The sequence below is a fragment of the Apodemus sylvaticus genome, chromosome 8 (genome assembly GCF_947179515.1).
Source record: "Apodemus sylvaticus chromosome 8, mApoSyl1.1, whole genome shotgun sequence".
NCBI classification, from domain to species: Eukaryota; Metazoa; Chordata; class Mammalia; order Rodentia; family Muridae; genus Apodemus; species Apodemus sylvaticus.
Window position 1 is genome coordinate 1,027,134 of NC_067479.1, and position 15,448 is coordinate 1,042,581.

At 37.4% G+C, this 15,448-nt stretch overlaps 1 protein-coding gene across 1 annotated transcript in view; it reads right to left on the reverse strand.

Annotated features, from left to right (window-relative positions):
* Itgbl1 (integrin subunit beta like 1) overlaps nucleotides 1-15,448 on the reverse strand; it is a 303,574-nt gene that overhangs the window by 181,250 nt on the left and 106,876 nt on the right. The window contains exons 3-4 of the mRNA XM_052190786.1: nucleotides 11,990-12,136; nucleotides 104-226 (exon numbers count right to left, since the gene is read on the reverse strand). Of these exons, the coding sequence (XP_052046746.1) occupies nucleotides 104-226; nucleotides 11,990-12,136 (270 nt within the window). The remainder of the gene's footprint in view (nucleotides 1-103; nucleotides 227-11,989; nucleotides 12,137-15,448) is intronic.

Genomic DNA, 15,448 nt, shown 5'->3' on the forward strand with positions numbered 1-15,448 from the left:
AATTAAGATATAACTTTTCTTAATTGAAGTTTACCTAAAGAAAAGCATACAATAAAATAGGTGAAAAACAGGGACTTTTATGCTCCACACTTAGCATACATACCTCCACATACTTCTTCTGTTTCATCATCTATGCATTCTCTATCATCACACTCACAAAATTTACCATAAATGAGTCCATGTCCATCTGAATTATCACACTTACACCTGCCACAGTGACATGTACCTAAATCAGGGAAACAAAGACAAGGATGTTACACACTAGAAATTATCATGAATAATGCTCTTCACTATTTCTTCCAAGTAGGTAGACAACTCAAACCAATTTAATGTTGCAATTATACATTTCTACAGGTAAGTTGGAAGGGAAACTACTCATTTTTGAGATGATTATGGTTTAAGAATTATAATATATACTTCACAGTTATTACTGTTGATCTTTGATAGTTTAAAGAGCATCAGTATAACCCTTTCAAAATATAGAGGTCCTGACATGTATCTTTCTAAGTAGGTTGTGAATGAATATCTTCTGATGACCTCTTTCTAAAAAGAGATAAAGCACTTTTCAACTTTCTGACTGAGGGAAACTTGCTCATTTTCTCCACTAGTTCAATGTTTTACTACATGTTTAAACATACTATTATATAATTAATATTTAAAGAAATGTGTAATTAATAAATATGCCAATGAAAAATTTATGTACACCTGATAGTGTCACATCTAAGCATTAGCTGACATCCTTGTTTTAAGGATTACAGGACAAGTGGGTTTTCATATGCACAGATTCTTGGGAACTTAACACACTTTTGAAGCAGCTCAGAGAGTGTTAAAGGTCCTGAAGATATTAGATCTCCCAAAAGCCACATATTCACCTTACTAGAAGGTTGGCTGTACTCTGCAAGAGTGATTTAATTGAAAATAATGTTTTATCAAAATAATACTAATAAGTCAGATGTCTACCTGCTCTAGTTTTAATTGATCCTCACAACAATTGACATGAAATTCTAGAACTTTATAAGTCAACAGAATGGTCAAATATTCTAGAAATCCAACAGGCAATAAAATCATTCATAAGAAATAAATGTGCTAAAATAAACAGAAACATGCAAATTAATACCAACATAGACAGCAAGGAAATTTAGCTGAGAGCTGGTGGTCAAAGAGACCCCGAAAACATATCTGAGGATTAAAAGTCAAGCTAAATGAAATAAATACATACATACATACATACATACATACATACATACATACATAAGACACAAAAGCAATGCCTTGTTCAGTGGTTGAAGAAGACAAATACAATATGCCTGAAAATTAGCATCAAATGAACAAAACTACTAGATAGACTCTTCTGGTTGCTGTGTAGGTGATGCTAAAGATCTCCATTATCTGAGTTCTCATCAAATAACCACATGAAGAGGTACAACTTTAGACTAGATAATTCTTGTTATCATGTGGAACATGAACTAAAACTGAAAAAATGCATGTTAAATAAATAAACTACTTCACAATGGCACAGATCAGATCAATGATGACAGAGAGTTGAAAGAATGCAGACATATTTGAGAAGATTGTTGAGAGAAGAAAGAATTTAGTGGTCAGATGAGTGTAAAGGGTGGATGGGGTAACTGGGAAATTTCAAAAAGTATATTTGGCTTGAGTTATGGCATAGCAGGTATTCTTTGCATGTTACACAGGGAAGAACATAGATTTTGAATTCAGGTACATTTACAGTCACATACAGGCTTAATCCTTCCTAATAAATTGTTTAGATTGAGATCACTTCTATGTTTCATTATCATAGTCCATGTGTTCACATAGTCTGTTTCAAGATAACCATGAGGCCAAGTGACAAATCCAGGAGCCATTCACCTCTGAAGACACTGCTGTACCTGGTACGTAGGAGGATTTCAGAAAACCATGAATCTTTCCTCATCTCTCTTTAAACATTAGTACATTAGTCATATTCCAAATACTTCTTCCAGACTGACCTTTATCGATGGACCCTGACAACATTCTCATTTTCACACAGTCTATGTGCTTCTGTTACCCAGATAACTTATAATTTATTGTTATATATAAGAGGGCCTCCTCTAGCAAAATCACAAAGTAAAGATATTTTGCAAAATCTGATTTTGTTGTTTTGATTTTGTTGTGCCTTGAGGGTACTCCTATGAATCTGGCATATATTAAATATAATTCTCTTGTTTTATTTTTTTCTGGAAGCAATTTTATAATCTTACTTGAAATATAATGCTAAAATGTGTGGACTGCTTCATTTTTTTTTATCTCATTATCACCTTTCTCTTTTACTTTACACATCTCTTCTTTCTGTCTCTCAGCCACCCACATATTTAGTCATTAAGCTTTCTTATGACCTATTATGCGATTTTCAAAGTACTATAGGAGATAATAAAATAAAGAAAATTAAGTAAATCAGAGTAAAGGAGAAACAACAGAAAGGCATTCATAATAGATTCAAAGAAAATTCTTCACTGAAGTATGATAACCCTCAGACTGGTTAGATGGGGGTGGGAAGACATGAGGAAGAATAGAATCCTTAATTTATTGCTTATAAATGGAAAGAATGGCAACAAATGAATTGAGATACCATGAATATTTGTAGTGTTGAGGAAAATGAATAGAAAATTATGGTGGAAAATAACTGTTTGGGTAAGAGTCTGACTTGAGTTTGGATGAAATTTTATGAGGAATACAGATGGCAAAGATGAACATTGGCTAAGGATTTTAAATTATCTCTTGGAATATCAGGAGCCTGCCATGGTTTGGCAGAAGATAATAACTTGGTTGCATACACAAAGTCATTCTCCCTCCAGAAAGATGGGCAGAAACTGTCACTGCATCCAACTTCCATGACAGACGAGTTCTACTGGCAGGCTCACTCCCATCCACATATGTGAACCACTCCTATTCCTCACCACAATGGAAAGTTTACACCAGCTCTGAGACTTCCTATTTCACCATCCAGCATAAATCACATCTGATCCTCCAAGTCATGGCAGATGGGAGCCCAAGTAAAGGTGCCAGACTCCTGTGTTCCCGCTGTGTCATCCTACTTCTCACTCTGGGTTGCCAGTCAATCACACTCCAAGATAGGTAGCTTTGCATTTATTTTAGCTCTAGTTTTCCTGCTTCCTGCTAACATAGCTGGTTCTTTATGGTGACTTACCAGACTTGAGCACCAGTATTACCTCTAAGGTGCTGGGGTCTGTTCATTGTTACCTTTCTGGATCCACTGAAGAGGAAGCATCTGGAAGTTCTCTGTTCTAAGTTCCTTCTAAACATGCTTTTCAGTTTATGTTCCATAATAGTTACCTCCTCTCCCTCTTTTATATCCAACCTACTACTATAGAACTGAATTCTAAGACGGGACAAAACTACTAAAGGGGATATTTTCGTTAGGGTTTCTATTGCTGCTGTGAAACACCAGGACCAAAATTTGTGGAGAAAATGGCTTATTTGGTTTGTACATACATATCGCTTGTTCATCATCAAAGGAAGTTAGCACAGGAATGAAAACAGGGCAGGAGACTGCAGGCAGAACCTGACACAAAGGTGTGGAGGACTATTGCTTATTAGCTTGCTCCCCATGACTTCCTTAGCCTGCTTTCTTATAGAACCCAGGATAGCAACACCTACAATGGGCTGGGCACTCTCCTATCAATTGCTAATTAAGAAAATGTTTTAGATCAGATATTATGAAGGCTTTTTCTTAATTGAAGTTTCCTCCATTCCAGTGTGTCAAGATGACATAAAACTAGGCAACAGAGAGGAGTAATACAATTGTCAGGGCTTGGTCTTGAAAATTGCTGGTGGAAGTTTATTAAAGGAGATATGAATGAGACCAAGATTGTCAAAGTAGAGCACAAGATTCATTTAAGGCAATGAGTAAATGTAAACTTGAGTAATTACAAAGCAGCTAAGTTAGTTCCACACAAACCTAACACTTACCAGATGAGATAGATTCTCTGTCTGTGTGACTGTGATGGATTTCTGAGTATGCCTTTTTCAAAGTGATAACTTTGAACCTCTCTTCATAATCTACATTACAATTTTATTAAAAATAAATAGCAGAAAGGCTAACAAAAACCTTAAAAATAAAATCAAGCTAATATAAATAAGCTCAATTATATTTCAAAAGTGCTGCATGGCTACTATAAAAAGAGATTAAGGAAACCAGGCAACTTATGAATATAACTTTTACTACAACCCCTAACCTAAGGATTAGGATGGGGTGAGGGTGGATAGACTTGAATTAGAACCAAATCCTTTTTGGTTTTGTATATTTATTTCTTGTAGTTATTCCTATGAATGATTCTTAAGAAACAATTTTAGATGTAGGTTACATAGAATTGAGCAAATGAGTAAATGTATGGGTGCTGTGGGGAGGCTTCAGAGAGGGCCAAAATGAGCAACATTTCATTGGAGAGAATAGATAAATGGACTATCGGCATAATGGCCCATGTTTGTGATCTCAGCAGTAGGGACAGAGACAGGACTACTGTACCAAGTTTTAGTCTAATTGGGAATATAGGGAGAGCTAAGATAGCCTGAGATACACAGTGACATTTTACCTCAAAAAAAAATCTAATACAGCAGTAACAACATACACAAAATAAAATAATAAAATAAAATAAAGGAGGCCTGAGTCTGGGAGGTCCAGTGGCACGGAGCTTGGGTTCCAGTCCTGAGGCCTCTGGCGGGAACACTCAGATCTCTCCGCTTCCAGATCCAGATCAGCCTGGGCGGCAACACATCTCCAGGTCCTGCAAGAGGCAAGAGGGGCTTCCGGGCGGCCAGCTGGGAGAAGTCTGTGTGCTCCGGTGAATCCAGAGGGCCCCAGCAGGAGCCTTCGGGTACCTGCTTTGGGATCTGAACTCAATTCTCCTTTACCATCATGTCCTGGATACCCCATCACACCAGTAAAACAAGATTTGGGTTTAAAATCACTGGTCATGATGCTGGTACAGGAACACATGAAGGACATACTTAAAGAAATTCAGGAGAGAATGGATCAAAAGTTAGAAGCCCTTGCAAGGGAAACACAAAAATCATTGAAAGAAATCCAGGAGAATACAAAAGCCAATAATGAGGAAACGCAAAAAACACTTAAAGAAATACAGGAGAACTTTGGTCACCAGGCTGAGGTCAGGAAAGAGGAAACACAAACATCTCTTAAAGAATTACAGGAAAGCACAAACAAGTAAGTGAAGAAGCTAAGCAAAACCATCCAGGATCTAAAATCAGAAGTAGAAACAACTAAGAAAACTCAAAGGGAGACAAATTTGGAGATAGAAAGCCTTGGGAAGAAATCAGGGGACATAGATGCAAATATCAACAACAGAATACCAGAGATAGAAGAAAGAATCTCAGATGCTGAAGATACCATAGAAACCATGGACTCAACAGTTAAAGAAAATGCAAAATGCAAAAAGATTGTAACACAAAATATTCAGGAAATCCAGGACACAATGAGAAGACCAAACCTAAGGATTATAGGCATAGATGAGAGTGAAGATTTACAACTTAAAGGGCCAGCAAATATCTTCAATAAAATTATGGAAGAAAACTTCCCTAACCTAAAGAGAGAGATGCCCATGAATATACAAGAAGCCTACAGAACTCCAAACAGACTGGACCAGAACAGAAATACTTCCTGTCACATAATAATCAAAACACCAAATGTACTAAACAAAGAAAGAATATTAAAGGCAGTAAGAGAAAAAGGCCAAGTAACATATAAAGGAAGACCTATCAGAATCACAGCAGACTTTTCACCTGAGACTAGGAAGGCAAGAAGATCCTGGGCAGATCTCATGCAGATTCTATCTATCCACAAATCCAGCCCTACAAAGGATAATAGGAGGAAAACACCAATACAAGGAGGGAAACTTCACCCTGGAAAAAGAAAGATAGTAACCTTTCATCAAACTCAAAAGAAGTTAACCAATCAAATTTAAAAAATAACGTCAAAAATGACAGGAAGTAACAATCACTATTCCTTAATAACTCTTAACATCAATGGACTTAATGCCCCAATAAAATGACATAGACTGACTGGATACACAAACAGGACCCTACATTTTGCTGCTTACAGGAAACACATCTCAGGGTCAAAGACAAACACTACCTTAGAGTAAAAGGCTGGAAGACAATTTTACAAGCAAATGGTCTCAGGAAACAAGCTGGAATAGCCATTTTAATATCAGATAAAATTGACTTTCAACCCAAAGTCATCAAAAAAGACTCTGAGGGACACTTCTTGCTGGTCAAAGGAAAAATACAACAAGAAGAACTCTCAATCCTGAACATCTATGCTCCAAATGCAAGGGCACCCTCATTCATAAAAGAAACTTTATTAAAGCTCAAAGCACACATTGCACCTAACACAATAATTGTGGGCGACTTCAACACTGCACTTTCCTCAATGGACCGATCAGGAAAACAGATACTAAACAGGGACACAATGAAACTATTTGAAGCTTTGGACCAATTAGATTTAACAGATATATATAGAACATTCTATCGTAAGGCAAAAGAATATACCTTTTTCTCAGCACCTCATGGTACCTTCTCCAAAATCGACCATATAAATGGTCACAAGACAGACCTCAACAAATATAAGAAGATCGAACTAATCCCATGCCTCCTATCAGATCACTATGGAGTAAAAGTGGTCTTCAGTAGCAACAAAAACAACAGAAAACCCACATACACGTGGAAACTGAACAATATTCTACTCAATGATACCTTGGTCAAGGAAGAAATAAAGAAAGAAATTAAAGACTTTTTAGAACACAATGAAAATGAAGAGACAACATACCCAAATCTACGGGACACAATGAAAGCAGTGCTAAGAGGAAAACTCATAGCCCTGAGTGCCTCCAAAAAGAAAATGGAGAGAGCATACATTACCAGCTTAATGACACACCTGAAAGCCCTGGAACAAAAAGAAGCGATTTCACCCAGGAGGAGCAGAAGGCAGGAAATCATCAAACTCAGGGCCGAAATCAATCAAGTAGAAACAAAGAGAACCATACAAAGAATCAACAAAACCAGGAGCTGGTTCTTTGAGAAAATCAACAAGATAGATAAACCCTTAGCCAGTCTGACAAAAGGGCACAGAGAAAGTATCCAAATTAACAAACTTAGAAATGAAAAGGGAGATATAACAACGGAAACTGAGGAAATCCAAAAAATCATCAGATCCTACTACAAGAGCCTGTACTCAACATAACTGGAGAATCTGGAGGAAATGAACAATTTCCTTCACAGATACCAAATACCAAAATTAAATCAGGACCAAATAGATCATCTAAACAATCCCATAATGCCTAAAGAAATAGAAGGAGTCATAGAAAGTCTTCCAACCAAAAAAAGCACAGGACCAGATGGTTTCAGTGCAGAATTCTATCAGACCTTCAAAGAAGAGTTAACACCAATACTCTTCAAACTATTCCACAAAATAGAAACAGAAGGAACACTATCCAATTCCTTCTATGAAGCCACAATTAAGCTGATACCAAAACCACACAAAGATCCAACAAAGAAAGAGAACTTCAGACCAATTTCGCTTATGAACATCGATGCAAAAATACTCAATAAAATTCTTGCCAACTGAATCCAAGAACACATCAAAATGATCATCCACCATGATCAAGTAGGCTTTATCCCGGGAATGCAGGGTTGGTTCAATATACGGAAATCCATCAATGCAATCCACTACATAAACAAACTCAAAAAAAAAAAAAAACCACATGGTCATTTCATTGGATGCTGAAAAAGCATTTGACAAAATTCAGCATCCTTTCATGCTTAAAGTCTTGGAAAGAACAGGAATTCAAGGCCCATAGCTAAACATAGTAAAAGCAATATTCAGCAAACCGGTAGCCAGCATCAAACTAAATGGAGAGAAACTTGAAGCAATCCCAATAAAATCAGGGACTAGACAGGGCTGCCCCCTTTCTCCTTATCTTTTCAATATTGTACTTGAGGTATTAGCTTGGGCAATTCGACAACATAAGGAGGTCAAAGGGATACAAATTGGAAAGGAAGAAGTCAAACTATCATTATTTGCAGATGACATTATAGTCTACCTAAGTGACCCAAAAAACTCCACTAGAGAGCTCCTACAGCTGATAAACAACTTCAGCAAAGTGGCAGGTTATAAAATCAACTCAAGCAAATCAGTGGCCTTCCTATACTCAAAGGATAAGCAGGCTGAGAAAGAAATTAGGGAAATGACTCCCTTCACAATAGCCTCAAACAGGATAAAGTATCTTGGGGTGACTCTTACCAAACATGTGAAAGATCTGTATGACAAGAACTTCAAGACTCTGAAGAATGAAATGGAAGAAGACCTCAAAAAATGGGAAAGCCTCTGATACTCATGGATCAGTAGAATCAATATTGTTAAAATGGCCATTTTGCCAAAAGCAATATACAGATTCAATGCAATACCCATCAAAATCCCAACTCAATTCTTCACAGAGTTAGAAAAAGCAATTATCAAATTCATCTGGAATAACAAAAAACCCAGGATACCTAAAACTGTTCTCAGCAATAAAAGAAATTCTTGGGGAATCAGTATCCCTGACCTCAAGCAATACTACAGAGCAATAGTGTTAAAAACTGCATGGTATTGGTACAGTGACAGGCAGGAGGATCAATGGAACAGGATTGAAGATCCAGAAATGAACCCACACACCTATGGCCACTTGATCCTCGACAAAGAGGCTGAAAACATCCAATGGAAAAAAGATAGCCTTTTCAACAAATGGTGCTGGTTCAACTGGAGGTCAGCATGCAGAAGAATGCGAATTGATCCATCCTTGTCTCCTTGTACTAAGCTCAAATCCAAATGGATCAAGGACTTCCACATAAAGCCAGACACTCTGAAGCTATTAGAAACGAAACTGGGGAAGACCCTTGAGGACATCGGTACAGGGAGAAAGTTTCTGAACAGAACACCAATAGTGTATGCTCTAAGATCAAGAATTGACAAATGGGACCTCATAAAATTACAAAGTTTCTGTAAGGCAAAGGACACCATCAAGAGGACAAATCGGCAACCAACAAATTGGGAAAAGATCTTCACCAATCCTACATCAGATAGAGGGCTAATATCCAATATACATAAAGAACTCAAGAAGTTAGACTCCAGAAAACCAAACAACCGTATTAAAAAATGTGGTACAGAGTTAAACAAAGAATTCTCACCTGAAGAACATCGGATGGTGGAGAAGCATCTTAAAAAATGCTCAACTTCATTTGTCATTAGGGAAATGCAAATCAAAACAACCCTGAGATTTCACTTTACACCAGTCAGAATGGCTAAGATTAAAAATTCAGGAGATAGCAGGTATTGGAGAGGGTGTGGAGAAAGAGGAACACTCCTCCACTGCTGGTGGGGTTGCAAATTGGTACAAACACTCTGGAAATCAGTCTGGCGGTTCCTCAGAAAACTGGGCACCTCACTTCCAGAAGATCCTGTTATACCACTCCTGGGCATATACCCAGAGGATTCCCCACCATGTAATAAGGATACATGCTCTACTATGTTCATAGCAGCCCTATTTATAATTGCCAGATGCTGGAAAGAACCCAGGTATCCCTCAACAGAAGAGTGGATGCAAAAAATGTGGTATATCTACACAATGGAGTACTATTCAGCCATTAGAAACAATGAATTCATGAAATTCTTAGGCAAATGGATGGAGCTAGAGAACATCATACTAAGTGAGGTAACCCTGAGTCAAAAGGTGAATCATGGTATGCACTCACTAATAACTGGATATTAACCTAGAAAACTGGAATACCCAAAACATAATCCACACATCAAATGAGGTACAAGAAGAAAGGAAGAGTGGCCCCCTGTTCTGGAAAGACTCAGTGAAGCAGTATTCGGCAAAACCAGAACGGGGAAGTGGGAAGGGGTGGGTGGGAGGACAGGGGGAGAGAAGGTGGCTTACAGGACTTTCGGGGAGTGGGGGGCTAGAAAAGGGGAAATCATTTAAAATGTAAATAAAATATATCAAATAAAAAAATTGATATAAAAAAGGAATGAATCTTTAGAATCAATAACATATTTTTCTGTATATGTGTTTTTGTGTGTACATGTGTGTATGTGTGTTGGCAGATGCTAATGAGTCAGAGAAATCCTACTGAGAGAAAGGCTATTGTGAGCAAAGAAGTGAGGAGACTGTGCCGAACACAGGGTTCTAACTGCTCATCTTGCACGTCCTGGCATGATAGAGCCTAACATCCTTCACACTGTATATAGTTCAGATTCCATTAGCAAAACACCCTGACTGAGCTTAAGCTATACTAAGCAGTTTGTTGAGATCAGACTGTGAAAAAATCCTAACTCTGATTACAGAAGAGACCCAGCAATAATGTAAGCTTCAGTATGGGCTACATGTCTAAACTGTCAAATCTTTACCAGGTGGAAGGAATCTTGTACCTCTGGAACTGACCAACCAGATAGCTTCAAACTAACAAGTAACAAAACATAAGAGACAAACAGCTCTTCTCTGTAGCCTGTTATGTAGATTTGTTTGCTCACTGTGGGGTTACTGAAAACACCTCTCTGACCCACAGAGCTTCTTCACTAGTTTGAGTTGGTCCTTCTCTTGCTAATGTAGATGCAAAGAAAGGCTGAGAGAACAAGAAAGTCAGATGATACCAAATAACTCTATAACAACATAAATGAAGATGAGTCATACACTTATAGTCACTGAAAAATAAATCACAAAACCAAAACTAAAAAACAACAAACAAACAAACAAAAAACAAAAGAGTTCATACTATGTATCAAAACAATTGAAGTTGAACCTCCAGAGCAGCACATGAGACTGAAAATTTATTTTATTTTACTTATAATTTTTTTATTTTCTATATTCTTTGTTTACATTCCAAATGATTTTCCCTTTTCCTGTTCCCCCTTCCCCAAAAGTTCAATAAGCCCTCTTCCCTTTGCACTTTCTGATCAACTCCCTTCTACTTCTCTGTCCTGGTACTCCCCTACAATGCTGGATCTAGCCTTTCCAGGACCAGGAAACTTTCCTTCCTTCTTGGGAGTCATTTCATAATGTGAATTGTGTCTTGGGTACTCAGAGCTTCTGAGCTAATATCCATTTATCAATGACTGCATTCCATGTGTGCTCTTTTGTGATTGGGTTACCTCACTTAGGATGATATTTTCCAGATCCAAACATTTGCCTAAGAATTTCATGAATTCATTTTTTTTTAATTGCTGAGACTGAAATTTTAGAACTTTCCTTTGGATGGGTAAATGGTTGAGAAAAAAAGACTTAGAGGCTCCATGTGGACATTTGTTGAAGCCATTTAATTACATTTACAGTACCTAACTAACATTGTAGTCTAAACTGTAACTATCATGTTTTATGTGATTTTGCTAATTACTTTAATAGCTTCTCTGTAAATCCCAAGCAAGATTTCTAAATAACTCCTATGAAATATACAAATATTTTGTTAACACACACATACACAATCAAATAACTTTGCTATTCTTCTATACTCAATGAAGTTCATAAGCAATATCTGAAACTTCCATTACATTAAAATTTTAGGCTTCATTCGTTCCTAAGGTGTAAATTCAAAGCACTTTTGAACTCTAATTACAGTAATTAAGTCAGTCATATGTTTAGTATAGTGTTTTAGTCCAGCATCCAATATCATGATTCTCCATTTACACAAAGCATCTTCCAGTTTTATTCTAGTGAATATTTTGCTGAAAGGAAGTATTATGAACAACTGGAGAATATCAAATCTGACAGTCTCAGGAACATGATGTTCTTTCCTTATTGATTTATCTAAATTTCACTTTTAAATGCATATGCACAAGCAGTTTCATTCAGATGTTCACAATTTCTACATGACTATGAAATTTCATTAAAACTTGTCTTTATTATTGTAATGAAGAACTCTGCAGGGGTATAGTTCTTACCTGCATTGGAGCAGATGACATCTTGAGAGTTCCTGCACATCTGGTTGCTGATTTTTTTGGTCAGGTCACACTTGATAGGGTATTGGCAAGCTTCCCCAGACCATCCCACATCACATTTGCACTTGCCACAGTCACAATTACCATGACCTGAGGGATTAACAACATCTAGTGAGATTCAGATGGTTTTACCAAAGAAGGGTCTATGTTAACAAAGACTCCCAAGGGGATGTTGCTTCAAAACAATGGTATGATAAAATCAAATACATGTATCTGAAAGTGGCTGGGGAGTAATATTATTCTTCAGAAAGAATATGATGATTTTACTTCAATAGTCAACTTTTATGAGTACAAATATTAAGTGGATTTACAGATAGAGAAATGAAAGGAAGACTAATAACTGACAGTAAAAAAATACATATTTCTATTTAACTGTAATTTATAATATCTAACACCACAATCCTCAAATGAACTCTTATGAGACATTACCAAATGATACACTGGACTGGGATTTTTTTATATAAATATATTAAATATTACCATGAAATTAGCATACATTTGTTTATAACTTCTGGGAGTAAGATGTAACACTTCCTTGATCTTAAACTGGCCTGTGGAAGTTGAATAAAATTTTGATGTATTGTGAAGTGTACATTCCTACATACTCAAGATAATAGCACTATGTCTTAATTATAGATTTGTAGAGGGACTTGCTTATGTACTGTATGGAAGCATCACATGCCAATAAATAGCTGATAGCCTATTAGCTGAGGCAATAAATAGAAGGTAGAACATCAGGCGGAGAGAGATTGGATTCTGGGAAAGAGCCAAGAATAGATTTGCCCCAAACTCTGAAGAAGATGGAAGCATGAAACTGAGGAGAGGTAAGCAACCTTGTAGCAGACAGAATAAAATAAGTGGGTTGCATATGTTATGAGCTGGTCAGAAAACGAGCCAAATTTATGGCCTAGGCATTTATTCATTAATAAGTTTCAGAGTCACTATTCTGGAAACAAAGAGGCAGAGTAGAAAAGCTCAAAGTTACATAGACCTTGTGAGGTGGAAGTGTTGACCTCATGTCAACAGTCTTTTGATGTGGTAGGAGAGCATCCATAAGGTCATTTGGAATGCATGGCTCAGGGACTGCCCATTTGGCTATGTTCTGCAGACCCTGAAATTATGGCTGACTGAAGTTTGGAATGCCTCTTTGTGGGATCTAGTCTATATACATGTTCATATTTCTATTGCACTTGTCAAATTAAATGTTCTATTTAGCAAAAATAATCCTCACAAGAACCCCAATTAAAATTATTTTTATTCACATGTATCACTTTGTGTTATATTTGACCACACAGTATTAACTAACTTGGTGTCATTTGCAAGCATGAGTGATTGTGCCTGTCTGACATCCAGTCTGCTTGTAAAACTATTAAGCTAAATTCTTGAAGTAGACAAGCTTCCTTCAGTTGGTGAATAATCTTTACATTGTATTGACTCTTTGATAACACTTCTCTTGGTTGTGTTTGAGCCATTTCTGATGGCTAATCATGAAAAATGGTTCATATCAATAGCAAAGTATGTAAAATTTACTTATAAGCTAAATAACTATGGTGTTAGTGATTTTTTGATTCAAGAATAAGCGTGAACAAATAAATTATGCTCGTTATTTATACACACACGCGCAGACACAAGAATAAACATGCAACATGATTCTTTTATATTGCAAGGAACACCATATAGTCTAATTTAAATGTGTGTGTGTGTGTGGGTGTGTGTGTGTATCAGAGACAGTCAATATTTGACAATTTTTCTGAGTCAAAGATTACAAAATTTTAAAGAATGGTATTTAAGAATAGCAATAAAGGATATACACAGGATAGGGAGAGATACTCCATGCCTAATTGACCCCATGGATCATCAGTAGAAGCAAGGTTATAAAGTGCTTATTCCTCACAGTGGTCCTGTGAGACGCAGATTCTACTCCAGCATGATCTCTTCTTAACCAATTCTACCTTGTGGGAAGCCATTAGAGATCCTCACTTTGGCCCTGAGAGCTGACAGGGCAAAGACAAAGGTCCTGAGTAAAACAAAGGAGAGCCTCTCTGGTAATTGCAGTGGAAGAAAGTCCTGAGATAACTGTGGTAGGCTTCAGCCTGTGCAAACACCAGATATCTCGACCAGAGGACCCTTATCTTTTCCTCCTGAAACTGCTAAGATTGCCCTTCCTTCCTTTGTTCTTGCCTTGAGGCACGTCCCTCCTGAAAGCCTTAAAACCTGTGTACCCCAGAACATTAAACGAGGCCTCGTCAATTGAACCCCCTCTGCCTGGTCTCCGTTCTTCTCCTCCGCCCCTTTTGACCCGTAGGTAGTGCCCCTTCAGAACCCTGGAATAACTGGACCTGCCGGACGGGTTACACTGCCTTGTAAATCTTAGTGCCAGGCAAGATTGTGTCATATTTATAGAAACAAATGTTAGGCTTTCATATACTGTTTTTTTCAGTCCCCAATGTACAGCAGTCCCCACAATATACAATACCCCATAATCTATAGCACACATCATGTACAGCGCCTCAATAGTGTATAGCACCCCATAGTGTACAGCACCCCCCACAATGTACAGCACCCCAACAGTATATATCACCCACAGTGTACAGCACCTACAATATAAAGCACCCACATAATCTTTTGTCTCCCAGGCATGTCACTCATTCCCTCCATGATAGCATATTTCTGGGAGTCAGAGTTTCAATCCTAATCCATGTAATCCAGGACCAGATTTTCATTTCTCAGGTTTAAGGGTGATTTTAGCTAGCACATGGCTACATCAAGTCTCAATTAGATAAGAAGTCTCCAAGCCCAACTCTTTGGAATGGGCATTCTTGCTGTTTGTTTTCTAAAACTTTAATTTCCACAACTCTGAAACTCAGTACTTAAATGTAATCCAGCATAGTTGAGAACAGGCCCCCTGACCTTCAAGTAAGTTTTGAAGGAGTTAGGGAAAACAAAGCACAAAGCAAAATAAGTCCCAGCCAATACAGTGGGAATGATAAATGCAAGGTTTCTTTCATTCTTTGCAGACTCAGCCATGGTTGGGCCAGTCACTAAGAGGGAAGACAACCTGCAGTGGAATGGGAAATCAGAAATTCTATTCCAGGGAACAATTATTAGACCCAGTATCCTATGTGACTCCTTGCTTCTACAACAATGCAGAAAGGGCTTTGTGAGACAGTAAACAGGCTACCACTAGCTCATTACTTCCTACTGAATACTAGAAGGGCAATGTGAAGGGACTATCCTCTTCCTGGTACTGCTGGTGAGCACCTTAGAAGTCATTGGAGAGCAATGCAGAAAGTGGATGTTTATTTTTTATTTGTACAGTAATGTTTCTGACCAAAAGTAAAAATGATTTCAGTGCTGAAAAGATTTTAAAATTAATTTAACATTTGTATATACCAATGAAAA